Here is a 26,768-nt window from a genome sequence, read left to right on the forward strand (position 1 = left end):
GTATCAGCTACCCGACACGAGGGCTGTCATGAGGATTAAATGCATTCCCAGAGCACAGACAGGGGATGGGGAAAGAAAGAGAAATAAAGGCATTTCTCCTCCATTTGGGGCACCTGGCTAAGAGGTCACCTCACTGATGGGAGCTTGTAGGAAAACCAGAGCCCTGGTTCACCTTCACTTACAACTTGGGCTTATCAAGCCCCTTCAGGAATAGGGTGGGGAGGAAACGTGATGAAATCTATCAGGTAGCCATGCAAGGAATAGTGTCTTCAGACATGTTCAAAGATGCTTACAAATTACTTTCTGAATTTGAAGGTCAAGTTGGCAAGATGAGAAATGATAAACAGAATCTGCTTCAGAATCGATTAATTCTGGGTCTGGGGCAATTGGTATCGCTTGGACCACCAGCTACTGTGTCTCTCTCTCTTGGTCCCTCTCAATCTTCGTCTCACCTTTCCTCCCTCGCTCCCTTCAACCCTCCCTCTTGCTCTCTCTCTCTCTGCACATCATTTATTTCCCTATCTAGCTGCTTTTAAATTCTTGCTTTTTAAGTTTTAATTTCTGTGATGCATTTGTACCACTTGCATATTAACAATGAAAGTTCCCATTTTCACCATCCACCAAAGCACTTAGTGCAGGTCCATTCCATGCAGAAATGATGAGCTCCACTTGTATAAACCTTAAAAAAAACCTCTTATTTTCTATCAATGATTCCACCTTTCCATTTCAGTAAATGCTCATCCCCTGTAATAATCTGACTATATTCAATTTCCGCAATTGATTATAAGACTGTTCTGTACAGCGGTTTGTTCAAACTCATACCTAGTCTATGATGATGTGTGGCATGTGCTTGTGATGACTCTTCCATCACGTTTAAATGAGCAGTGTTTTTTTTTTTTAATGATACGTATTTATGGAAGAGATTTCAGAGCATTTAGACATTGGTAGATTTTTCTCCATGATCAAGATTCAAAGTTGAACTTAAAAAAAGTCTCAGTATTAACCATTTTATTTTATAGTGGGTTTGAGCTATTTAAATACCATCAAAATACCAAATGGGATGAATCAGCCTTATACATAATGAAACTCACTCTTCCTTAAGGTAGATGAGTGTGTGGTCGCTCTAGGGACACTAGAGCCAGCCTGGAAAAAACAAAGCAGGAAACACTCCTGGAGTTTTGTGACCATTATTTTGCTGGTGAACCCTATTTTCCCCAAAGGAGGAGATCAGACTTGACTCATCTCTTTCTCAACCACAACCCTCTGTTCTCTGGGTAGAGGTGGTAAGCCAGGATGGCCTCCAGCACCGAGGTACCAAACCCTCTCATCTGAGCACCAGGGCAACACTGGAGCAGCAAAGAAGGAGCGCTCACCATACACCGCGATGGTCTTGGTGTCCTGCAGGATGGCATTCCCAGCTGAGACCTGCACCGTGATGGTGTTCATCCCTTCAGAGGTAAACCTGAATGATATGCTTCCCTCCAAGGTGATCAGGGGCTGAAATACATGAGGGCACAGAGTGAGGGGAAAGCTGTTCAGTTACAGAGGAGACTGGCAGTAGCCCTGAGCCACCAACAAGCTACTGAAATCAGAGGAGGCTCTTCCTGGTGCCCCCCAGTGCAGCTGCCTTCATCTGCGCCTCCATCACCTCAGGTCCAGACCAGAAGGGGGCTCCCTGAGGCATGACCCTAAGAAACCCTACTGATTTCCTTGTGAATTTGACAGCTACTTTCTGGCATCCTGATTCAGGGCTGGGGAGATCAATTGGTCTCGCCTGGCTGGGTGGGATGGATCTCCCTCTGTTGATAACCTACTCATATCAAGCAGATCCCTCAATCCAAGGTGACATGAAAATCAGACCAAAACAGGGGGTTCATATTCATCCAGATTTAAGCAGTAGTCACTGAAAATCCGTTAAGCTTCCAGTTACTTATCTTCAGTGTGTACCATTTTTAAATAAAATTACAATGGAATACAGCCACCATGGACACCAAAACACCACCAGTTAAGACAGGCATGGCCTTGTATGGCTTGGCGTCCTCTGAGAGGTCCTGTCAGCAGTTTCCTGGAAGGATCTGCTATGGAATGGAAGAAGGTACTAATTGGAGAGTGGTTTGAGGACTCATAAAAAAGAAAAAACCCCAGAAAGATTTGGAGCAGCGCCTGTAATGCAACTGGACCCGGGGTCCTGGAGGAGAGGGTTATTGGTCTGCTGACCTCCCTCGACTCACCCCAACAAACACTGCCTTTCTGTCTTTCCTTAATTAGTTTTAAAATAAAAATTCATTTAACTCCCTGTGTAGCAGAGGTAAGACTGAAGCACAGCATAAGAAATCTACTCAGTGTAATCAGTTGAGAATTTGTTTTTCTGCACAAGCTAAAACAAAAGCAAGTTGTTGAGCACTGTCACCTCCCAGTACTAGAGTCCAGCTTTCAGGCAAATAACACAGATTTCTCCTCTTCCACTGTGGGTAGTGGGCCCAGTCTGGGCCCAATTAACATGCACTGTTTCAGAAAAAACACAAAAGGGCTCCTTTCCTACTGACGTCTGTCAGCCGTGGTAGAGGTGAGCGGTCTCTCCGACTGCGAGGTCTACAGCAGGCCTGGTGTCAGGAGAGGTCTCCTCCCTGAGACTGTGCAAAGCCATTCAGTTAAAGCCCAAACGCAGCTCTGGGGCAGAAAAAGACTCGTCTTCACGGAAGATGCACTGCTTTGACGCGCCACGTCCTGGGTGAAAGCAATGCTGCTGAGGACGGGGAGATCTTCTGGCCCAGAGCTGTGGGGCCCACAGCCCTCTGCGGAGGGATGCTTCGGGGCCCAGCCCTAAGGCCTTCCCTGACATCAGCGAGCAAATTCTAACTTCTGAGACTGGCGTGTGTTCCCAGCTGAAGCAGAGTGTGCAGCCCGGCGTGGGGGGGAGAAAAACCCATGCAGCGTGAGAAGGCCTTGACCTGGCCTGCGTGACACAGCGGAATGAGGTTGGGTCCTCATCTCTTTTCTCCTCTATAAAATGAGGACTGAAAGGAAGTGAGGTTTAAGGTCCCTACTGGTGGTCTTGAAATGGCTGCTGACTTTGATCACAGGGGAGGTTCAGGGGAAACAGAGGGACAAAAGCTGAGGGGAAAAAGAGGCCAAGTCTGATCCAGGGTGAGGGGGCCACGTGTAGGCGGGGCTGCCATGGACACCCATGGTTGCCTGTCTGGTGTCCATTGGCCTCTTTTCCTTTTGAAGGCTGCTCCCTCCCTTCTCCTGGCCCACGTGGTCCCAGGGAGGTTGATGTCAACAGCTCCATTTCTGCCCCCGGCACCGTGATCAGGGCCTGGTCAATATTACCCGTCTGGGACTCCTGTCAGAACTTTTGGGAAAGAGCTGGTTGTCTCTGCAAAGCTGTGAGAGCAGAAAGCTCAGGCTTCTGCTGAGGGTCACAGCAAAGTCAAGCCCAGCTGGAGAAGACACTGCCTCAGAGGAAGGCAGAGGTAAGAGGGGGCATGCAGCGGTGAGGGAGGGACAGAGAGGGCGCACTGATGGCATGACCAGAACGCTCAGAGCCTGCGGTCCCCGAAGCTGCGACAAACCCTAGACTCTTGAGTTACAGAAGCCATTTCATTCTCCATTTGGCTTCAACCAGTTTGAGTGGAGCTGCCCAGACCCCGCATGGAAGGTGACCCACCTCCGTGTTGTTCCCGTACCACCACACATAAGTGAGGGTGCCCACTTGGCTGGGCCACAGCACTGCCGTCGCGTTGACCTCTTTGTTCTTTGTGGTGACGAAGGGCAGAGACAGGTGCACATGCTCCAGGGGACCTGAGGCACAAGAAGAGAGAGGAGGCATGGAGAGGGAGGAGCTCTCTCTGCTCGCCTTCCCGGCTCTGAAGAGAATCCACTCTTTCTGGAAGCCTCCAAACCATCAGTCGTATTCCCAGGGGGAAGTACTCGGGTACTGTCCCTACTCAGGAGGAAATGATATACTGTGAACAACTGTGTCTTGACATCTTCCATTTCCCAGAGGCAGTGGCATTGGGGCAGAGACCTGAATAACATGCAGGTGCACCAGGGACCGGCTGGGGAAGCGCCAGGTGAACGGAGAGCAAGTGCCAAGGCCTCGAGGAGGAGGAGGTGGCTCGTCAGGTGTGAGGAGTGGCCGGACCAGCTGCTGTGGAGAAGCAGGGAAGGAGAAGAGATCTGACGGGCATTCAGGACCCTTAGCAGGGCACCTTAGGTGCTGAAGAATGTCCACGTGTGTTCATGTGAGTTCCTTCTTGCACGTATATACATCAGACATTCAAACAGATGTGTGGAATTTAGCTTTCAGACTGCCACCTCCTCTTGTGTTCATTTACTTAGTAAGTGTTCAATATATCTGGTTCCTGTTGCCCCAAAGCCTATCTTTTCTGCACAGGGGGTATGATCTGCTCTAACGGAGACTTGGAAGTGAAACTCCAGCCCTGAGGCCCCCAGTGGGCTGCCCACACTAAGCTGAGAGCAGAGCAGGCTGGCAGATGCCGTGTCTTCGGACAGGTGCCTGCAATGCACAGAAAGGACAGCAGGTGGTGCTGCATTACACCTTTTGAATCCTCCCAAGGTGGCAGAGAGAAGTGGGGAACTGACTCCTGTGAATTAAATTTCCCTTCTCTTCTCGTTTGATGTCTGTGTGACTGGTGTGTGTGTGTGTGACTGGTGTGTGACGTGTGTGTGTGTCCGTCCCCGTCCAGGACACTACCTTTTCATCATGAAATTCCAGGGCAGGAGGCTCATTAACCACACTTTACAAAACCCAGGTCTGGCATTTGCTGGCCAACATAATGATCATGTGAGTAGTTGCGAGCTACACAGGTTTTCAGGAAACTGATCATTTTACTCTGAGATGGGGACAGAAAGGCATCTGCAAACGGCTTCCTAAGTAAGGGGGTGGTTGAGGAGAGAGGTTTGGGAAGTATCAGAAAATCCCCCCTCATCTTTTTTTTCACCTCCCATTCTCCAAGTTTGCACAGTATTCAGTGATTTTTTTTTTTTTTTTTTTTTTTTTTTGCGAGACTGGCTGAGATAGGGCAGCTTTCTGAGCAGAAACCTACATGTCCTCTCAATTCTCAGCCTGCTCAAGCAGAAGGCCATCCTGGCTGCATCACGTGTCTCATTAGTTTGCAGACTAGCAGAGCACAGTGAATACATTCCCCCAGGAATTCTCAACTGCCAGGATACAACAGAGTACCCAGCTGCCCCGTGAGAGCGGCCCAGGCCTGGAAACCTTACAGCAGGAACATTCTCTCCACTCGTTTCTGATGACCTTTGGAAACCAGTATTTAAGAACCTCTGATTTAGAATCAAAGCAACTTTCTGAACGGGGAAGTGGAGGCAGTGTGCTCAAGACAAGTGTAGGGTTTTCTGGAAGAGCCCTGAGCCAGGGGAGTGGGATGGGGTGAGTGGGTGGAGGGCAGGCTTGGCAAACAGAACTGAGAGTTGCTACTCAGAAGTCACTAAGCACAAATGCACGTGCTACACTGTGATGATGGGAAATCAAGCTGGGCTAGTGGACAGGGCCCAGTGGCAGTTGCACGACAGAACCTTTGTGAAGCAAGATGCATATTCCTCACGTGACCGGGGAGAAAGACTAGTTTCAGAGAAATGGAGTGACTTGGCTAGGAGTTCAGGCCAGCATCTGGACCTCACAAGTCCCAGCTCAGTCCACTGCTTATTTTTGTCTTGCCCACAAAGCCATAGAGATCCCTTCTAGATGCTGGCAAGGTGGCACTGAAAATGGCCAAGTTTCGATTCTGAGGAGTGTAAGTCAATTACGGTTTTACTGCGACTTCCTCTTAGTGTAAAATCATGTCAAATCACAGCACTTCTCTAATCCTCGTTTGCCCTGCCTGAAAGGAAGGCCAGAGGCTGCCCATCACGGCAGAGGTGTGAGAATAAGCCTAGACGTTCTATACAGAGTAAAGCACAACGGGTCCTTCAGGAGAGAAGCCCTAGCAAACGGGTCAGAACCTGCTGAGGCCATGGTTTTCAGATGTAGGTGCGCTGATGAAAACTTGAAAAATAATCCTGCTTTCATATACTTAGTACTTAAAGTTAATTCCTGACCCCAAGGCCAGGCTGAGGAAGGGGTCCTATGATGTGAGGCTTGCTTATCCAACTGCTGGACCCAAGAAGCATCTGTCAAAATTAAAACCAGGACGCAAAACTTTCCACTACAAATCATCTGCCTTTGAGGTTAAGGTCAAATCGTTTAGCCATTCAACTGGATTAATTAGATGAAGCGATTGCAAGTGAACAAAGCAGCGCCTTTTTTTCTAAAGCCTTGGCTTCAGCAACCCTTAATCTTGAGCCCAGACAAGCTGTGTCCCGTCTTCCTTTCCAGGATTCAGTACACGTGGGAGAGGGCTAGGGTAGGGAGGTAGCCCGCAAGGGCGGGGAAGAGTCCACCAGGCCACCAGGGCCGGATGCTGTGGATGACTCTATGGGAGCCCCTGAGACACTGAGGCAAACCCATTGCTGAATTTTAAACCACTGTTTACACTTGGTTAGCGTGCGGGGCTGTTTAATACACAGATGGGATATGGAATACAACGACTGTAATTCTTAAGGAGAGGAGGTCGCCAACAAAAAGCCCCTTACAGAATAAGCTGTGGAAAATGGTAAACTGCAAGGGAGGCCATTCTCAGCAAATGTACTATTATCTGTATTGCAAGTCACTTTTGTTACTAATAACCAATGTTTGTGACATATTTTTAAAATATGATTACTCCTAGGATAGCATCACTTTTGCCTGCGTGACGACTGAGGTACAGGGAAGGAGCCTCTCTTAATAAGAGGCGACTCCAGAAAGTCTATCTAGGACACCTTAGGGCTGGCCGTCAGCAGGACGAGAGCCTGTGAAACGTTCTGGAACCTAGGTAGTTGTGCAGCAAGTACACTGCCTCTGATCTAAGTGTTCCCATTCCTTCAGTGTGGTCGGCAAAGATGTGGAGGGGAATGAGGGCCAATGGAGACTTGGTTTCACTAACCCCAAACCAACATGGAGCTGACAACAACTCAGTCATCAGAAGCTGGGATTCCTGACACAGGTGGACCCGAGTCTGAAGCCTGGTTCTGCCAGACAGCAGCCCTGCAGATTCTGACGGGCGACTTCGGCTCTCTGAGCCTCACTGTGTTTTGTAAAGTGTGGTTTCTAATAGTGCCTACTCCCTAGGGCTGTTTTGAAAAGGAAGCTTACATACATAAAGGACCTGTTTAGCACAAAGCCTGGTAAACAGGAAGAGCTCAAAATCATTAGGTGAAAAGTGGAGGTGGAGTTGGCATACCAGGAATCCTACAGAACTTGGTTTAAACCCAAAGGAGGACAGGTGCGTCTCTTTGAGGCACCTCGGTCCAGAGAGTACAGGAGACGGGGACCAAGAATGACTGATAAGGGGGAAGGTACAGCTCAGTGGTAGAGTGTGTGCTTAGCATGCATGAGGTCCAGGGTTCAATCCCCAGTATCTCCATTTAAAAAAAAATGAATATATAAATAAACTTAATTTCCTTCCCCACCTAAATACAAACAAAAAGTTTTTTTGTTTGTTTGTTTTTTTTTTTTTTTTAAAAAGAATGACTGATAGAGCAGGAAACCTCAGTAACAGTCAATCTCTTGGGGACCCTTCAACAGTCTTGTTCTCCCAATGGACCACAGCAGCATCGTAACAAGAGATTCAACTTGGTACCTTGTGGGCTGTTTGGTTCAGTGGGCAAGGGCCATGTGAGAGGCATGGAGTACTGCCCGGCCTTCATGCTCCTGGTCTAGAAACTGAAATCTGAACAAGACCATTCATAGAAAGGAGCTAACTTTCATTTAAAAGTAAACCATTTCTCTAGCAATTGAAACAAGTCCATATGCCTGTTTGGGGACATGCACACACCTAGCATAAGAGGTATTCAGGGCAAACATATTTACCAAACGTGGCTTAGGAGTTAACCTTTGTCTCATTTGGGCATCTTTGAATTCCTCACCCGGGGAAAAACCTTAACACTTCTTGCAACTATTTTTTAAGGCAGCTTCCTTAACATTGCTGACCCTCTTTCCCTCCATACCACCTTCTCCTTAAAAGACCAAGCCATCACAGAGCAAAGTGCAGGAAACACACTTAAAAAAAAGAAAGGAACAAAAGTATAAAAGAATTGTTAATAGTGAGCTATATAACATGGGAAGAGAAAAAATAGTCAGGGGGGAGAAATTCCATTTCCTGTGCTAATGTGGGTTGTTCTCAAACATTTCTGACCAAAAACCCAGAAAAACCCCACGAATTCATATTCAATCAGCAAGCTGCTCAGACAGACATAGGTGTGGGCTCTCAGAGGCACCTGGAGAGGCACAGCCAGCGCGACAACCACCTGAAGCCACCCGGAACCCAGAGGATTCAAAACCACTCCCTGGTTTCTTCTGACTCTCTCCCGACTTGGTCCTCTTACTCTCCTTTCCCCTTTGGCTAAAAGGTAACTAGGGAGCCTCTTCTAGATCAAAAATTTGGGGATGTACTTTAAAGGGACACAATATTTAAAATAGGTCATAAACCAACAACAGTAATAACATACAAGTTACATGTAAGTACAGGACGGCGCTGTCAGACCCCAGGCTGTTGTCCACCTGCACGGTCACTCGGAAAATGCCCACGTTGTGATAGACGTGCTTGATCCCGTCTTCCATGGAGCTGAGGTTGACATAGGACACTGCAATGCCATCCCCGAAGTCCACTTGGATGAGGGTCCTCTGGACGTCACCCTGGAAGACAGCCCAACATCAGAGGAAGGGGAGTCGGTGCTTGGCTGCTTCTGTTCCAGGGGCTGGGGCTTGTCCCGGTCCCGGGCTCAGGGATAACGGCAGCCCCAGCTCCCTCCTACAGCTGGGAGAATGTGTGTGATAGAATCCCCAGGACACTTCTAGGCAGACAGGAGTTTAGTAAGATGGATGCTCTCCAAATCTGAAGGGCACTGACTACCAAAAGTTTCAAGGTTTGGAAAATTAAGTGTTTGCTGATCAGCACCAATTCGATATTCATTTCCTCTGAAGGCTGTGTTTTTGGTCTTATCATCCACATGAATTACAAAAAGGTGGACATACACAGTTTTAAAAATTCAGCCTACCTGACATGGTCATGGACCTCTGCCCATGTGTTTAGGACCCCTGAATCCCTTTCTTTATTTCTGGTCCCCTAACCACATTGGAGGAAGGATAGGAGACACCTTGCTTCCTACCTGATAGGGATACTGGACTCAACCCTATTATTATTTTAGATAATGATGGTTAATTCTTTTCTATTTCAGCATTTTGTACTGTCAAAATTATTTCATTTTATTCTTCACAGAATCTTAGTCTGGGGAGAAAAGCAGGCAACGTTTGTCCATTTTACAGATGAGGAAGCAAATGTCTAGAAAGGTTTAACCATTTGCTCAAGGTCACTACAGCTAGTGAGTGGTAATTTTGGGATTTGAATCTCTCTCTCTGGACTTGATTTCATGTGTCATAGGTGGGTAAAGCACTGACATCTCCTCCAGGCTCAAATCCTACTGTGCCATTAACCAGCTGGATGACTTCATGCAAGTCATTCAGCTGCCTTTGGCCTCAGTTACCTAATCTGTGAAATAGGCATATTAATACCTTACTGTCTTAACTCAAAGGCCTGTTATAAAAGACATATGAGTAATCAGTAACCTGTAAAAATTGATACCAACACGAATGACTATAAAAACAAAGCAGCTGTAAAAGACCTGCTGTATCTTCTTTTAAAGCTTGATTGGAATCGTATGATTCCACATTTCCCACAGGTAGGCAGGGGAAGATAGTCTGCTTTATAGAATCCCTGACATGTAAAAACAAAAAATAGTCTGTGGAGTTAGTTGAGATTCTTAACAAAGTTTCTTAGAAGAATTGACAAAAACCAGCTTCCCTCACATACAGCCCATCCTTTAACAGGATTTTTGTTTGTTTTGTTAGCCTGTCCCTTTTTTTGTGGGGGGGGGGAGGAGAAAACAAAAAACCTTTGAACTAAAAATGTATTTTCAATTAAGTAAGGTTCACACGGTATCATATTTTTTGAAAAGGGCAAGTTTAAAATGCTGACATTTAAAAGATTAATTTACAGGGAAAGGAAAAGCAGTTCAAACCCTATGCATCTACGTGACCTGTTCTGATCTCTGCGCAGCCAAGCATTGTGTGTGTGTGTGTGTGGGGGCACGGCAGCCAACTCTCAGTAAGAACATGGGCAAAAATCCTCCCCTAGGGGAGGAAAAAGAAACTATTCAATATTATAAAACAAATATCCACAAGCCCAGACGTTGTGCAATTGCTTGAATTCCCTTCACTAATAAATGTAAATGTCAAACCAGTCTTGCTGACTGGTTCTGCATTTGGACAACCAAATTGGACTGATCAAGTTCTCGTTCTGTTTCTGGTCAGTTTCCTCCCAGGCTTTCTGGATTTTCAACAGAGTTGCTGCCAGCCAACCCTAGGTTTGGGCATGGAGGAAGAGCCCACCTTGGAACCTCCAGGCTTGGTGCCCTGACTTGGATTCAAGAGCATGAAGGAGTAAGTCTGACAGCTGAAGGCGGCAGGTTTCATCCTCGCTGTGTAGCTTTGTCCACGCCAGTGGAACAACCTGGATCTTGTGCCACTGCCTCAGGGGCTCTCAGGTGTTCAGAAAGTCTAACACAGCTGTAACTGCATTACTTTGGGGCTCATCTGTCATCAGCCTCTGACTTCCCTGGGCTGCAATTACCATCCCAGACAGGGATATCAACTCCTTTTAGAGAACAAAAGACAGGGTAAAGGAAAGAGAGCCTAAGTCTGAGACCACCTTGATTAGGCATGCCCGCCCTGCTTCAGTGGGCCTTCTGGTCGTTTACTCATTCAACCAACCGACAGACATTTATTGTGTGTCCATCTTGTGTCAGGCGCTAAATGGGAAAACACTATTAAGTAAGTTATAACCACCCAAACAAAACAGATGTGGTCTGGGCTTTCATGAGCAAAAAGATTATTGGTGAGACAGATGGACTTTAATAATCGCACAAATAAATAAAAAGTTATTATCGGGGATAATACGAAAGAGAGGTGCCTGGTGTTGTAAGCTTATACAATAGGGAGAGATGGAGAGCTGAAAGTCTGACCCAGTTGAGAACTTCGAGAAAGACTTCCCAGAAGAAGTGATAACTGAGCTGAGAAGGCCTAAAGGGAAAAAAAAGATCGACCAAACAAAAGACATGAGTGAGTGAGATGGAGGTGAGGAGTCCAGGTAATGGAGACAGAGGGAACTGAATGTGCAAGGGCCCTGTGGCAGAAGGAAGATGGCACAGTTAAAAGAAGCTGTCGATACAGACACCACAGGATCATGTAAAATTAGACTGGAGGGGAGAAAATGACATTTTAGGATTTGTGGGTCAAGTTTCTGACTTTGATCTTTCTTCTAAAAGCAATGGGAAGACATTAAAGTATTTTAAGCAGGGGTTTGAGGGAAGATGATATGATAATAATTTTAATTAAAAATGATCATTCTGGCTACAATATGAAGGATGCATTGGAAGGAGGCCCAAGTATTCTGGGAAGCCGATTAGGGGACAGTTCAGGGGAGACGATGGTAGATTGATATATGAGTTGCAACAGGAAATTACATTCATCTACCTGCCAAAATTAACTTCTGTGGTTTAATACTGGAGTTTGAAATCAGTGAATCCTAGTCTTTGATATCAACATCTCTTACAGAATTAAAAGAAAAGAAGCTGATGCTCAGCTATTATCCAAGACCCACCTCCTGGCTCAGGGCCTCTGGGGAGGATGCTTGGTCCTGCTGTGGTTTGAGAAGGTTCACAGTGGATGTGGGGCTGTACCAGAGGTTGTGGTCCTCTGGTTCAGACTGTTGGACATTAGGTTTTCTTATGACTTAAATCATCTGAATATAGCACAGTACAAGCTGACACCATTCCTAGTCCATTTTGGTAGGATGGTGAAAGTTTTTCAGGATGTTTTAGGATTTTAAGTCCTATAGGTACATTAATAAAACCAGGAACAGAAGAACTAAACGCACTATTAGTGACTGGTGCACAATCACAGAAGTCCCACAATACACTTAGTCAAGGTCAGTTATCTACTCTAAAAAACTAAGCATCTGGATAATTTGAAGGTAGTTTGTATAAAGGGCTGAGATGTGTCTTTAATGGCTACAACCTCAGTACATAACAGTGCTTGCAGATGATTCTGTTCTGTTCAACACATACTGAAATTTGAAAAAAAGAAAGAAATTTCAAATGTGCATGTCTAACATGTATATTCATCAAAGTGCTTTTTTTATTTAATTGAAGTATACAGAGATTCCATAAAAAACTGAAAATAGACTTACCATATAATACAGCAATTCCACCCCTGGGCTTATATCTGGAGAAAACTCTAAATTTGAAAAAATACATGCACCCTTATGTTAACAGCAGCATCATATACAGTAGCCAAGACATGGAAGCAACCTAAATGTCCATCGACAGATGAATGGATAAAGAAGATGTGGTGTACACACACACACACACATATACACAATGGACTATTACTCAGCCATAAAAAAGAATGGAATAATGCCATTTGCAGCAACATGGATGGACCTAGAGATTATCATACTAAACGAAGTAAGTCAGAGAAAGAAAAAATACTCTATGATGTCACTTAAATGTGGAATCTAAAAAGTGCTTTCTTTTATATTATTTCATTTGGCTGTTAGGACTTCTGGGAGAGAGCAGGGGCAGACTTTACTTCTACTTGCTATACCAGAAGAACTGCAGTGCAGACAGGTTTAAGATGATTGGGGTTTAACTCTGTCCATGCATCTCAGTCCTTGCTGAGTGACTTTAATTGGAAGTCACTTGTAATGGCTCTCAGAGTGAGAGAAAGGCCCTAACAAAGGTAAGCCCTGCTTTCTTTTCTTGTTAGACTCCATTTCTGGCTTTGACGTTTCCCTTAAACAACACTCTTGCTTGTAAGTAGAAAGATGGGTTGTCATGAATTCCATACACCACCCTGATCTTCCTCTGGTGAAGCAGCATCATGTTCAGCCACACAGAAGACAGAGGATGCAGGAAACAGGAGGTATTCCTAATCAGCAGTCAGGGAAAAAACTGCGTATAATCGGGAGGTACTTCAATCTAGAAAATGACAAGTCATCATTCCTGAAACATAATGTAGGCTGGGAAATACTGAGACTATCATCTAAAGTCCTAACACCATCTAGTCATGTGCCTGAATATAGACACAGAACTGAGAATACCAGCACAAAAGAAGTGCCCAAGCAAGGCACGAAAGCCCCGTGAAATTCATACGGGGATTCTCCAAGGCCAGCTCTGACTTCTATAATAGAAAAACAAATATATCAAATGGCTGCAATGAAGACAAGATTAACCTGAGCAATGACAGGTGGGTGAACCCATCAGTTTCTATAACACGGCTTCAGTGAAAAATGGGAGAAACAAATGCAACAGTAACTCAACACTGACAGCCTCGGTCCAGAAATGAGACTCTGAGGCGCTCCTGAAGGCACCAGGGACCCACCGCAGGTAGACACTGGACTCACATGTCAGAGGCTGGTTCCTGCAAAGCTCGAGAGCCCACCTGACTCAGGCTTTACTGAAATTCAGTCTTGGAAGGGACCTTAAAGTTCATGCAGTGAAAACGGCATTGAAGAAAAATGCCTATAGTATAACTTATTTTTTTAATGCATAAAATAACCCAGTATACCTACTATAAGCCTGCATGTGTTTATGTGAGCATAAAGGTGGTGGTAGAAATAGCCCAGCCTGTTAACACTGACTACCCCAGGGATGAAGCGGAGTGAGAGGCAGAGGAAGGGCAGCAGGATTAAAAGGGAGAAGGAGTAAGTGAAGGGAAAGAGAGATTACACCAAATTTAAAAGGAGGGGTAGGGTATTAGATCACACAAGAAACATCGTAAAACATAACATTCTGTCCCTGCTGTTACTGCCGACATTTAAATATTGATTAAGTGTAGAGGAAATAACCAGGAGGGAACACAGACATTGGTTAGGTTGGTGATGGGATACAGCCAGCGATGGTCTTGGATTTCTGCTGTTACTGTATGTTCTTTTGACCACAATATTTAAACAAAAATATCACTAAGCAGCATTGAATGCCAGAGCAAAAATCAGACATTTCAGCCCATTCTTCTTATGGTTGAAGGTATTTAGGTGGGGTGGGGAGTGTGGGATAAGAATAAACCACCTCTGCCCTGCAAGTTCTATCCCAGGGTATGAGACTCAGGTCAGTTTCTTGTTGAGCCTTCAGACTCAGATCAGTGAGGTCTCAACAAGAAGCAGAGAAGGAGATCACTGTGCTACAATGTGTTCTGGCTCCAAACAAGAGGTGTGTCAGCTGGTGGACATGTGTTCATGGAGAGAAGTGCTAACCCCCTGCTGCTTACTCAGTGAGACTGAACTCTGGCACGTGACTTCTTCTGTGAATTGTGCCCGTTAAGACTGTCCTAGCACCCCCACTGATGGTCCCTAAGGGAAGAGAGAGAGAACATTCCTCAAAAGCTTACGGTTCCATCGATACAACATTGTAAACTGACTGTACTTCAATTTAAAAAAAAAAGTTTACTGTCCAGAAATAATAACAACTGTTCTCTATATAGTTTTTCAATGAATCTTCAACACTAAAAGACTCACACCTAAAAGACAGGTAAAATTTGCCTGGAGTCACAAGATTAGTTTGAACCGAGCTCTTCTTGACTCCAGGTTCAGCATTACTTCTCGTTCACAGGAGGCACTCAAACTACCCACCCATGCTCACTCCCAGCTGGGTGCTGAAGAATGGATTGACTCATGTGTAAAACCAGAGAGCGTCTGTCAGCTTCAGTCACTGACACTCTTTAAAAGGATGCCAGCACAGATCAAATTCTACATTAAATAGTGATGTAAGGGGAGCCCAGTGTACCATGCCAGGCTCTAAAAAATACCACAGAAGCTACAAAGTGCATTTGTGAAGACCCCTGGTGATATGAGTGTTCCACCAAGAGTGAGATGACTATAAACAGGAACCAACCGCTGAGGTTAGGTTGGACCCACCATTTTATAATGGAAAACCGAGTCCTTCTGGCACAGGACAGCAGCAGGCGAGGACAAAAGGCAGCTGCACATGCCCTGTTTTCTGTTATGTTCTTGACATTTTAAAATAGCTCTCAAAACTTTTCAATCTAGCATCACTTGGTGGACTTAATCAAGTCATAAAATACAGTCTATGAAATGGGGACATGCTTTCTTGCCCTGGATGTCACTTCATCACTTTGCCAAGTTACTAGGTTGTTATGAGATCTAAGTGACTTTACAGAGGTCTACAGAGGTACTATATGTGGAAGAGGTGCCCTACAGAAGGCAGGGGGTGACCTGGGAGTTAGAATCCTCGGTTAAATGCCCTTTGACATATACCTTACACTGGGACCTTCAATTCTTTACCTATAAATTAAATATGAGCAGAACGATGGTGATTCTTTCTAGCTGTCATTTCTAGTCCTAGTAACCTGCAATTCTTTTAATTCTACTCTTCCTGTAATTGACATTATTGGACATCCACACGTATATGCCAACATCCCTTCCAGCTGCTGAAATAATCTCCGCTCTCGGGAGGATGCAGAATTCATTCCAGTGCTGTTGTTACACGATGGAGACTTTCCATTGCACGTTAAGGGTGGATTACGCTGAGGAATGAGCTGGTAAGAGAGAGCCATGGAATACCGAAGGGCAGAGTGCAAAGCCAGAAACCCGAGGAAGTCATACACTCGGGCAAGAATTGTGTGATTTGGTGGAGCCCTGATTCAAGGAGCGGCGGTCATCAGTGTTGGAAGGGCTGGAAGCAGACAGGTTGAAAGATTGAAAAGCCAAACTGAAGGCTATTTCCTGACTCCTGCCCTGCGGATGCTCACTGTACTGGAACTCTCAGTAATGAGCCAAGTACCTCTCTTTGCTCGTCAAGGCAGACTGAAGTTCTCTGCAAACAGCTATGATCTAAAACCCTAAAAAGATCAGCAAAGCCCCAACACGTGTGAACTAGTATTGAGACGAGAGAGAATGGAGTCTGAACTTCAGGCACCCAGCCTGTGGCTAAAGACAACCTGTGTTGCCTGCCTCATTTCCTCCTTTCCTTTTTAACCCGAAGCCAAAAGGGAGAAGAAATGAAGTGGCTCAGTTTCCTTGCTAGAGTCACAGGGAACAAAACTGAATGGAGTAACGAATAATACATGAGAAAACCTCTTAAATCGCCACGGCTCCTTGCAGCCGGCTCCTGTTTTTTTTTGTGCGGAAGAAGAAAACAGCTGAACCTTCTGAGCCAGATCGGGGCTGGCTTAGAAGGTGACACCTGCCTGGATTTACCACTACCTGCTAACTCCCTGTGCCATCTCTAAGAGCCCCACCTTTTCTCCCAGCTGAAAAAAGTAGGTCAAATTCTTTGATTAATTCAACAGATGAGTGTCTCACACACACAGGAAAAACTGTATTACAAGTCATCTCCCCTACCCCATCGGATGGCGGGCAGCAGCCTGCAATACTTACGAAGTGTCATTACCTTGTGGTTACTTTTCAGCTGCCGTAAGTCTTTCGACGTATGTGAAATTACAGCTCATTGAAATCCGTTTAATGCACACAGCCTTCACGTTTTGGAGTGAAATCTCACAGAAGAAGTTATAATTATGAATTTTCCTTATTAAGTTCCAGTCTTTGTATGTAAATTGAAGTATTAAAACAATGAGCTATGGATCAAAGTTTTTAATTTTAGTCCCTTGCCTCAGATTTAATTTAAAAGTCTTAAATTATGCAGCGAATTGCATCTCTTTATTCTTACAGCTGTTTAAAACAGATTTAATTATCTCCCGTAACAGGCAGACACTACTGCAGCCCAGCAGTCCTCTCAAATGAATGCCTTCCAAATCAGTTTTGTTGAGTTCTTAGGACTGATTAGGCCCTTTTCCATCCATCCTGTGCCTTCAGGTTCTCACAGTGGATTTTATCTAGAAAGCCAAATTGTCGCACTGAAAGTCTATAGACTCATTAGGTGCTCATTAGTGGTCCAGAGGACATCCATCTTAAGCAAGTCTCCGGACAGAGAGATGCCACTTCTCATTGGATGCTGTGTCTCACTGCAAAACACTTTCCATCAGCTTCCTAAAATCCAGGTGCCATTGGAAAATGTTTGGCTTCTTAGACACAACTTCATGGAGTCCTCCTCTCTCTCTCCTTGGTTGGTCTCTAGATCAATATTCTTTGTCCCTAAGAAAACAATGATGCATAAATACAGAGCGTGATTGTGAGTGTGCGTGTGTTCTTCGATCTGCCACAATGAGTGATTCTGGGATGAAAGCAAGACGGGCTCCTTTGCCTTGTTACTTCTAATGAAGATCCTTTGATTGTGGTATATTTGGAGAGAACCTTCAAAGCAGCAGGGATGGGGTTCCTCAAAACAGGGGCTTTTCATCATCTTCAACAGAATTATGTGGTTCTCTGAGGAACCAAGCTGTGGAAGTTGGAGGAAGTTGTGTTATGGAGTCATTTTGTCACCTAGATGTGGAGAGTAGCCTCATATGCTATTTACAGAAAGGGATTCCATTTCTTGCATTTGTCAAATCTGCAAAATTTTGGCTCAGGCACATACTACGGTACATGCAGTTACAAGCTTGCATCAGTATACCTAGCCTTTGATTACCTTCAGTCAATAAGAAGTTCTCTTCTTTGCTCTGGTTTTAGCAACGTTTTCACTGAGATTCTTATGTTAGAATTAGGACATTCACTCATACAGAATAAAGGAAGGGACTGAGATTTCAGATGGAGACTTTAACATGTTTGGGATGTTATTCAAATTTTAAGAGCCTTTTTCTTTTAAGTTTAGGCTTTATATCTACACTCTTTGGGGAAGCCTATCCAAATCTACACACATTTATTGAGTTCCTACCAATATGCCAAGCATGGTAAGCAGAGAGGCCAGAAATGCAACCAGGCATGGCATGATTCTTACCTTAATAATATTTACCATTTATTGGGAGATGCCAAAAAGAAATCATTACAGTAAGGTTCGGTAATTAATTTTTCTTTTTGTTTTGAATGAATACAAAATATTTAGTCTTTTCTGTTTTGTGTGTTTCGATTTTTATTTAAAACTTGATACAGCGGAGGTCCTAGTTAAGTCAAAACATGTAGATCCACAAACAAATATGTCTACTCATAAATGAAAAGGACATGGCATAAAAATGGAACTCAGTAAAATATTTGCTGAACAAATAAACATATATATCTAAGAAGTTAATGGAACAGTTGACTCCTCAGATCTCTAATGCTTTTAGTTGATATGCATAGGAGAGGGAGTCCACATGGAGGGGTTTGTATGCAAATAACTGGGGACAGAAAAAGGGGGGTTGCACCTGTTCTGAGCCCATTGTAGCCCCGTAGGCAGCAAACAAGTCTATAGAGAAAGCTGAGCCAGCAATAACCCATGAGACACAGAAGCATGATCATTGGTGCCCAAATGATGAAATATTATACTGCCTTGGAGAGTCTTCTCCCCACATCTCAAGAATCGCACTGCAATGTCGTATCAAAATGCAGCAGGGACCTCTTGGTCCCTTTGGCACCTGGAGGACTTGTTTTAGGGGCATCAGAAGCACAGCATTAATATTCCTACTGTTATAAAGAATTGACATGAGGTATGGGGGCAAGTCAGACACTCTATTCAAAGTAAATTTTGGAGCAACAAATTCAATGAGAAGTGGACTCATAGAAATTTTGAGGAGGATATAGAGACCCCATATTTTAAGAGTGGTACCTATCAGGGCTGTCTGTTTTTTAGACTTACTTAAAAATATAGTCTAATTCATACCCAAGACTCTGGAGGAGTTTGGTACACACGGATGTTAAAGTCCTTGGGTACGGCATTCGTATCCTCCATTTTCCAGCATTCTTTAGAAAGGATAAAACAGCAGCAGATACAATGTAGGTATTTAGTAAATGCATAGTTTTGCAAAAAGAGGGACACCCCAGAGAGGATTCAGGCTCACTCTCTGGTAAGGGGTTTTCAACAAACTGATCTCAAGCCACGAACATTCTCAGAAAATCCAAGAGGAAAATCATGGTTTCTATATTGACTAGTGTCTAAGAATACAGCAGTAGCACAGTCCAGACTGGCTTGGGCGTAAATAATTTTGCCTGTTCTTTCTACTCCTTGATCCTTCTTACTCCCTACCCCTAGCCAAGTGTTTTCAGGGAGCCTTAGGAACCACATGATGTTCTTTTCCAGAAAATATCCTTTCCATCATAGAGAAGCAGTAGAAAGGCAGGATACCACAGAGCCTGGATTTGACTCCTGGCTCAACTACTTAGTGGCTGTGTGATCTTAGGTGAGTTACCCTGCCTCTCTGTGCCTCAGCTGTACCATCTATAAGTGACAATGATAATGGTAATACCTAATGGCACAGGGCTGCCGTGGGATCTAAATGAGGCAATCCATGAAAGCACTCACAAACTCGACCACAGTTAGTGCTCAATAAATGCTGGATATCTGACTTATTACTGGGTCAAATTTCAGTGCTCCCCTGCTCCTCTGAGCCACTCCACTAGTCTGTATTCTGCATCGCTCACCACATGCGTCAGCCATGCCTATGCATACAGTCCAGAGATTAACAGAGAACTTGAGGTGGTTTCTGTAAGGAAAGCTTGTGAGTCATTAGCCCAGAATCCCACAATCAAATGCGAGGTCTCCAGGGCCTCCCCATGTGGGGACAGTCCCTACCGCTCGGTGCTCTGCACGTGGATACAGAGCATGAAGGGGCCACATCTGACAGCTGAAGGCAGCAGATTCATCCCTGCCGCTGCAGCTTTGCCCACTCAAGTGGAATGAACTGACTTGTGATTTATTTTTCCCTTTTTGGGCCCAGAAGGCATGAATTTACAGATCTTAGACCCAGATTCCCCAGTCTGTTCCCACTCAGCCAAGTTTGAGACGCCCTGATAATCCTTGTTACGTGGAAAGCAAAGCTGAACAGAGTCAGGCTTCCGTCCCTGGCGGGCGTACAAAAGTTGGAGCTGACGAGGGCTGATCTCTTGTTTCAGAACTTGCTCTACTGTGTTCTTTGAAATAAAACAAAAATCTTAATTTTGAAGACTGCTCCAGCATTAACATCTGCTGCTTCAAAAGATGGCATTCTCCTGAGTATCATAACCGGCTTCCCTATGTCTCTGAGACAGGGACTCACATTCACCACAGGGTATAGGACTGGCCCTGAAAATGAGACCCTCCCTAACAGCTTTCTTTTTTCTTATTTTTTTAAAGACCTAAAGACAAAGTACTCTATTTTATTGGAACTTCAAAAATGATTTTTAAGTAAGCTTTTTGTTGAATGTAATATACATCAAGAAAAATATGCATATCATTAAATATGATTTTGAATTTTACAAAGTAGATGCATTCATTAATCACCAAGAAATTTAAAATTGCCAGTACCCCCAAAATCTTCCCTGCCACCCCCTCCAATTTTTCTTACTTCTATCAGCATCAATTAGCTTTGCTTACTTTTGGCAGCTGAATTAAGTAGACTCATATAATATGCATTTTTTTCAGTCTTCTTTCCTTAGCTCAGTATTAGAGACAAGATTCATTCCAATTTTGTATGTAGCAATAGTCTGCTCTTTTTACTTGTTGTATGGTATTCCATTTTATAAGCATACTGTAATTTATTTCCCCATGCTAATGCTGATGAATGCTTATTTTCAATTTTGAGCTCTTGGGAATTCCTCTACTATGCACATCATTTCCCATGTATTCTTGTGCATATTTGCATGCATTCCTGATGAGTATAACGGAGGAGTGGAAATGCCGATCCTCAGGCTGTACATATATTCAGCTGTAGTAGTTAATGTCAAACTGGGCTCCAAAGTGCCAATTTCTACTCCCAACAGTATCGGAGATGGACCAGGTGCCCCAACAACACCACCTGATATTATCAGTCTTTTAAAATATAAATATTCTGATGGGTGCACAGTAATAACTTATTATAGTTTAAAGCTGCATTTCTCGATGAGTAGTGATGTTGAGAATTTTTTTATATGCCATCCCTGACTGGCTATTTGGTCACCCTCTTTGAGATATTTAAGTCATTTGTGCATTTTCTGTTGGGTTGCTGGAATTTTTCTTATTGACTTGTAGATTTATTTATAGTTTTCTGGGTCGAAGTCTCTTATTAAAAGTATGTATTGCACATAACTTCTTCCCCTCTAGAACTTACCTTTTAATCTTTTTAAAAAGTGTCTTCTGAAGAAAAAAAATTCTTAATTTTAATGTAGTCTAATTAAACCATTTTTTTTATATACAGCAAGTTTTGCTTCCTGTTTAAAAAATATTTTCCTAACCCAAGGTCAGGAAGATACTCTTGTGTTTTCCTTTAAACACTAGTTTTATCTTGCAAAATGAGATGGACAGTCCAGTTAAAATTACTTTTGTGTGTTAGGAGGGGGTCAAGATTCATGTATTCCCCTGTATTCAATGTTGCAACATCATTTATTGAAAAGATTATAATTTATCTACTGTTCCGTAGTGTCTCACTTGTCAAAGTTATATGTTTATATATACATATATGTATATTATTTTGTCATAAATCAATTGACCATATAGTAATTCAGTGTGAAAATAACAATCTTTCAATGATGCTGGGTGCATAAACCTTTAGCCCTGCCTAGAACAATTTTATTCACGATGGATCATAGGTTTAAATGTGAAAACTAAAGAAAAAACTTGTAGTGTGATACCTTCACAATCTCGGGTTAGATTTCTTAAGCAAGTCGTAAAAATTACTAATTATCTATTTTATGTAATTACTGATAATATTTGGGTTTATATATACCATTTTAGAATTTGTTCTTTTTGTCTCAGTTGTAGTTTGTTCACTGTTCTCTCCCATTTCCCTTATTTTGGATTAATGAGGCACTTTTATTATTAGTCCAGTTGCCCTGTTGATAGCTTGATAGCTCAGTATTATCTTACTGTTTTTCAGTTGTTACCCTAAATATTCTGAACACATTCTCAACATGTTGGTGTCTCATATAAATTAGTACTTTCACTTCTTCACAGACATTTCCTGGAACTTAAATCACTTTAACTCCATCTAATTCTCTCCACATACTATATTATCATTGTCATGATAGTTTTTTCATACCCATCTTCCCCCTTCTGTGTGTCTGTCTGTGTGTCCCTTTCTTTTCCACTCTCATTCTAGATAGATACATATATATTTGGTTTGCAGCAAGCTAGTCTGTCATAGCCTCAGGTAGAAGTCCCCAAAGATTTCCCTGAAATGTGAATAACTCCAATTGGCCTAAATTAGCCTGTATCTTTCTAGTTCCCACTAAAGAACTTCAGGGAACCTTTGTATTTGGAAGATTGGGTATGAGTAAAAGGCATACTAAAGAGATAGTAGGAAAGAGCCTTCGGTTAGAGCGGTGGTTTTCTAAATGGTCCTTGGACTAAAAGCATCAGCAGCAACTGAGCCAGAGTTTCAAGATCATTAGTTCACAGTTGTTTTTCCTTTGGAATTAAAATACTAAGTTTTTTTTTTTTTTTTTTTTTTTTTTTTTTTTTAGCAAACCTGACAATGTAGTCCTAACTGCTTCATCTTCTCCCCATCAAGTCACACTCTAGAGCCACTCAGACTGGTCTATCCCTCTTGACTTTGCCCTTGTTTCTTTCTTTTTTTTTTTTCCCCTTGAAGCATAATGCATAACCTGTGACCTTGTTTGAAATACATACTCTTGGGTTTTACCTCAACCTAATGCATCAGAATCTTTGGAGATGGAGCCCAGAACACTATTTCAACCTGGTAATTCATCAGGTAATTCTTACACATGTTAAAGACTGAGAGCCACTGGGCTATCAGAAGAGAAGGGGGGACGTTAATGTTGTGTATCTTAATCCTGGCATCATTATGAACTTTTAAAATCCCTTTGTGTTCACCAGGTCTGTTACAGTGTTGGCCATATTTTAGGTAGGCAGAAAACATGGTTGATGGGAGGACTGCCTGACGTAATAACTGAGATCATTTAACCGAAGTGCTCATCCTTTAGAGACCATCTTCCTCATTGACAAGATGACAAACATGCCTGGGTACACACTGATATGCATAATAAAAATGTCACCTTGTCTTACCATCTAAATAATCAGAAATTCCAGACAACCATAGTTTGGCAAATAATAATTGATGCTTATAATGATATCCTTGAGGTGCTATCAAAAAAAAAATTAACCTCTCAACTGCCAAAGAAATTATACTCAATGATGTTTAGATTGGCCTCGATGCTATATATAGGACCAGTATGCTGCCTTTGAAAAAGAAAAGTTTTTAGCAGATTTTAGGTTAGTTCAGTTTGTGTGTGTGTTAAGTTATTCCAGGAATATTGCTAATGTGTTCTAAGAAAACATTTTGCTAAAAGTGCCAATAATGCAAGGTTAACTCCAAACAGAATCCCTAAAATGTGAGAGATTAAGAGAGATGAACGACTTACAGTGAAATAAAAATAACTGAAGAAATGTGTCTAAGAAGCCGAAATGATAACCACCACCATAAAAACCAAGGAACTAAATGTAGAATAAAATTTTTAAACAAAATTTAGAATTTAAAAATGTATACGTAAACAAAACCAAAAAGACATATAAACCGAACCGTGATTTCTTAGGAGAAGTCACCAGCTCTGGAGGGTGGAAGGGAGACGGGAACTGATCCTACCTCTTCCAACTGCACCATGAGGGTAACATTGTGGCCTTGTTCCGCTGTCAACTTTCCATCGGCGGTGACAATCCGGAGCCCCCGTGGGGCCTTCCCTGGGCACTTCTGTGGCTTGGCAGTGTACTGCTCCCTCACTCCATCAGTGCAGTTATTAGAAACCACCTTCCTATACCTAAATGGGAAAAAAAGCTCCAATTTAATCCAGCTCATTATAATTTGGATCACTCCCAATTTTTTGAGCCAGACCTCCTGTCTAGCCCTGAGGACATAACTACCATTCATGTTGCTCTGAAGATTACAGTTCATTCATGGAAAGTACCCAGCAGAGAGACAAATCATCACAGTAACACACTGAATCTATTATTAGCATTTTAATTTACTGCTATTATTCATTTAGTCAGTCAACGAATCAGATCATTTCACTTTGGAGCCATGGAAAATGCACAGTAGACCAGAAGACATGGTCCTTCCTTGCCAGCACTAAGTTTATAATCTGGATGAAAAGACATACATGGATAATCTAGGAGACACCTCAAAGGCTATATAATTAAAGGTTAGAATGAATAATATATACTGTGAAGGATGTGCAATTCAAAGAAAGGAGAGATGATTACGCATTATGTGACTCAACGTTCTATACCATGGATGCCAAATTTACAGAGCCACACTTAACACATGATGGTCACATCTGAAATCATTAACTTTACACACATAATAAGGCAAGGTGAGGACCTGGGGTTCATCTAGGAGGGAGGGAGGCGGAAGCAGAGGGTGAGGGGTGTTGTGTAGCACAGTTGTGTGGGGCCAGGATGAGAAAGATAGCTAGAGGGGCAGGGCCCAAATATCTCCGTTATCAGTAAAGAATAAAAGTGAATGAAAAAAACGCCACCATTGAAATGGCTCCAGCAGGATGCTGTAGTAATCGTATAGTGCAGAAAGCTGGCTAAATTTGATAACTTCTACTCAATTTTCCACGAGGAGTAGTATAGGGCCTCAACTACTGAAACCTCACATTACGGAGACTTTGGTCTGCAGATTGAGTAAATCCTTCCTACTCCTTTGCTTTTTCTTCTTGTTTTAGCTCTAATAGAAACAAAAGTAATTATCCTACAAATTTATCCCATATAATTTATCAGATTCATGATAAACTAGAATCTATAGGTTTGGAATAACTAACCTTTAAGGCTTTTGAGTTTCAATGTTATCTATTCATCATCTTTTTTTGTGTGCAGTCCACAGCAACCACTTTATGTGTTCATATATTTGTCTTCTCAAGTCTACTTGCTTAGAGGTGCTGGTTGAGCCCAAAATGGAAGTAATCAAAGTTCAAAGTCTTTCCACTCTTCTAAACTAGGAGTTGACAACTTTTTATATAAAATGCCAGGCAGTAAATGTTTTAGCTTTGCAGGTTTTACAGTTTTTGTCACAAGTACAACTCTTTGGTTGTAACATAAAAGCAGATATAGACAATGCATAAAAGAATAAACTCAACTGGTTCCCAAGAAAGTTTTATTTACAAAAACTGGTAGTGTGCAGGCCTGTAGACTATTGTTTTCCAACCCCTTCAAATCTAACCAAAGTCCTTTCTCTGTTTCTAAGTCTCAAGACTACCTAAAAGTATGGTTGAGAAAATCAAATTACATACCTACCCTCTGGGAAAGTGCTTTGATCACTGTAGATCACTACAAGGCCAATTATTAATAGTAAACTCACCTCCTAGGGTAGTTGTGAGGATTAAATGGATTAATGTACACAAAATACTTAAAAGCACCCTGACAATTACCAAGGGCTTATGTAATGCTATCAAGTTTTAATTTTTATTTTTTAATCAACTTTTAAACGTTGCTTTCCATTTACAGTTATCACAAAATATTGGCTATATTCCCTATGTTGTGCAATGCATCCTTGTAGTCTACCTTCCATCCAGTAGTTTGTACTTCCCACTTCTCCACCCCCACATTATCCCCCTCTTCCCCACTGGTAACCCTTAGTTTGTTCTCGCTATCTGTGAGTCTGCTTCTTTTCTGCTATATTCACAAGTTTGTTGTATTTTTTAGTTTCTACATATAAATAATATCATACAATACTTGTATTTCTCTGTCTGACTTATTTTACTTAGCATAATGCCTTCCAAGTTCATCCATGTTGTTGCAAATGGCAAAATTTCATTCTTTTTTATGGCTGAGTAATATTTCACACACACACACACACACACACACACACACACACACACACACACACACACACATATCTTCTTTATCCATTCATTTGTTGATGGACACTTAGGTTGCTTCCATATCTTAGCAATTGTACATAAAGCCTCTGTGAACATAGGGGTGCATGCATCTTTATGAATTAGTGTTTTTGGTTTTTTTTAGATATATTCCCAGGAGTGGAATTGCTACATCACGTGGTAGTTCTATGAAACCTCCATACTGTTTTCCCACAGTGGCTGTACCAATTTACATTCCTACCAACAGTTTAGGAGGGTTTCCTTTTCTCCATGTCCTTGCCAACATTTGCTATTTGTGTTCTTTTTGATCATAGCCATTCTAACAGGTGTGAGATGACATCTCATTCTCTAATAACATATACAAAACTAACCTCAAAATGGAGTAAAAACCTAAATGTAAGACTGGATACCATAAAACTCCTAGAGGAAAACATAGGCGGAACATTCTTTGACATAAATCATAGCAATATTTTTTTGGATTTAACTCCTAAAGTAAAGGAAATGAAAGCAAAAATAAACAAATGGGACCTAATTAAACTTAAAAGCCTTTTTACAGCAAAGAAAACCATCAATTGAACGAAAAGACAACGTACTGAATGGGAGGAAATATTTGCAAATGATACTACCAATAAGGGGTTAATATCCAATATGTATAAACAGCTCATACAACTCAACATCAAATAAAATCAACCAACCAGGTTAAACAGTGGGCAGAAGAACCGAACATTTTTCCAATGAGGACAAGCAAATGGCCAA

At 42.6% G+C, this 26,768-nt stretch overlaps 1 protein-coding gene across 4 annotated transcripts in view; it reads right to left on the reverse strand.

The window, feature by feature from the left end:
- SORCS1 (sortilin related VPS10 domain containing receptor 1) overlaps nucleotides 1-26,768 on the reverse strand; it is a 468,685-nt gene that overhangs the window by 38,984 nt on the left and 402,933 nt on the right. For all 4 annotated transcript variants that reach the window (XM_064488397.1, XM_010987109.3, XM_010987108.3 and 1 more), the window contains exons 18-21: nucleotides 23,780-23,951; nucleotides 8,572-8,758; nucleotides 3,671-3,804; nucleotides 1,374-1,497 (exon numbers count right to left, since the gene is read on the reverse strand). In XM_064488397.1, coding sequence (XP_064344467.1) covers nucleotides 1,374-1,497; nucleotides 3,671-3,804; nucleotides 8,572-8,758; nucleotides 23,780-23,951 — 617 coding nt within the window. The remainder of the gene's footprint in view (nucleotides 1-1,373; nucleotides 1,498-3,670; nucleotides 3,805-8,571; nucleotides 8,759-23,779; nucleotides 23,952-26,768) is intronic.

Source organism: Camelus dromedarius, chromosome 8 (genome assembly GCF_036321535.1).
Source record: "Camelus dromedarius isolate mCamDro1 chromosome 8, mCamDro1.pat, whole genome shotgun sequence".
Taxonomy (NCBI): Eukaryota; Metazoa; Chordata; class Mammalia; order Artiodactyla; family Camelidae; genus Camelus; species Camelus dromedarius.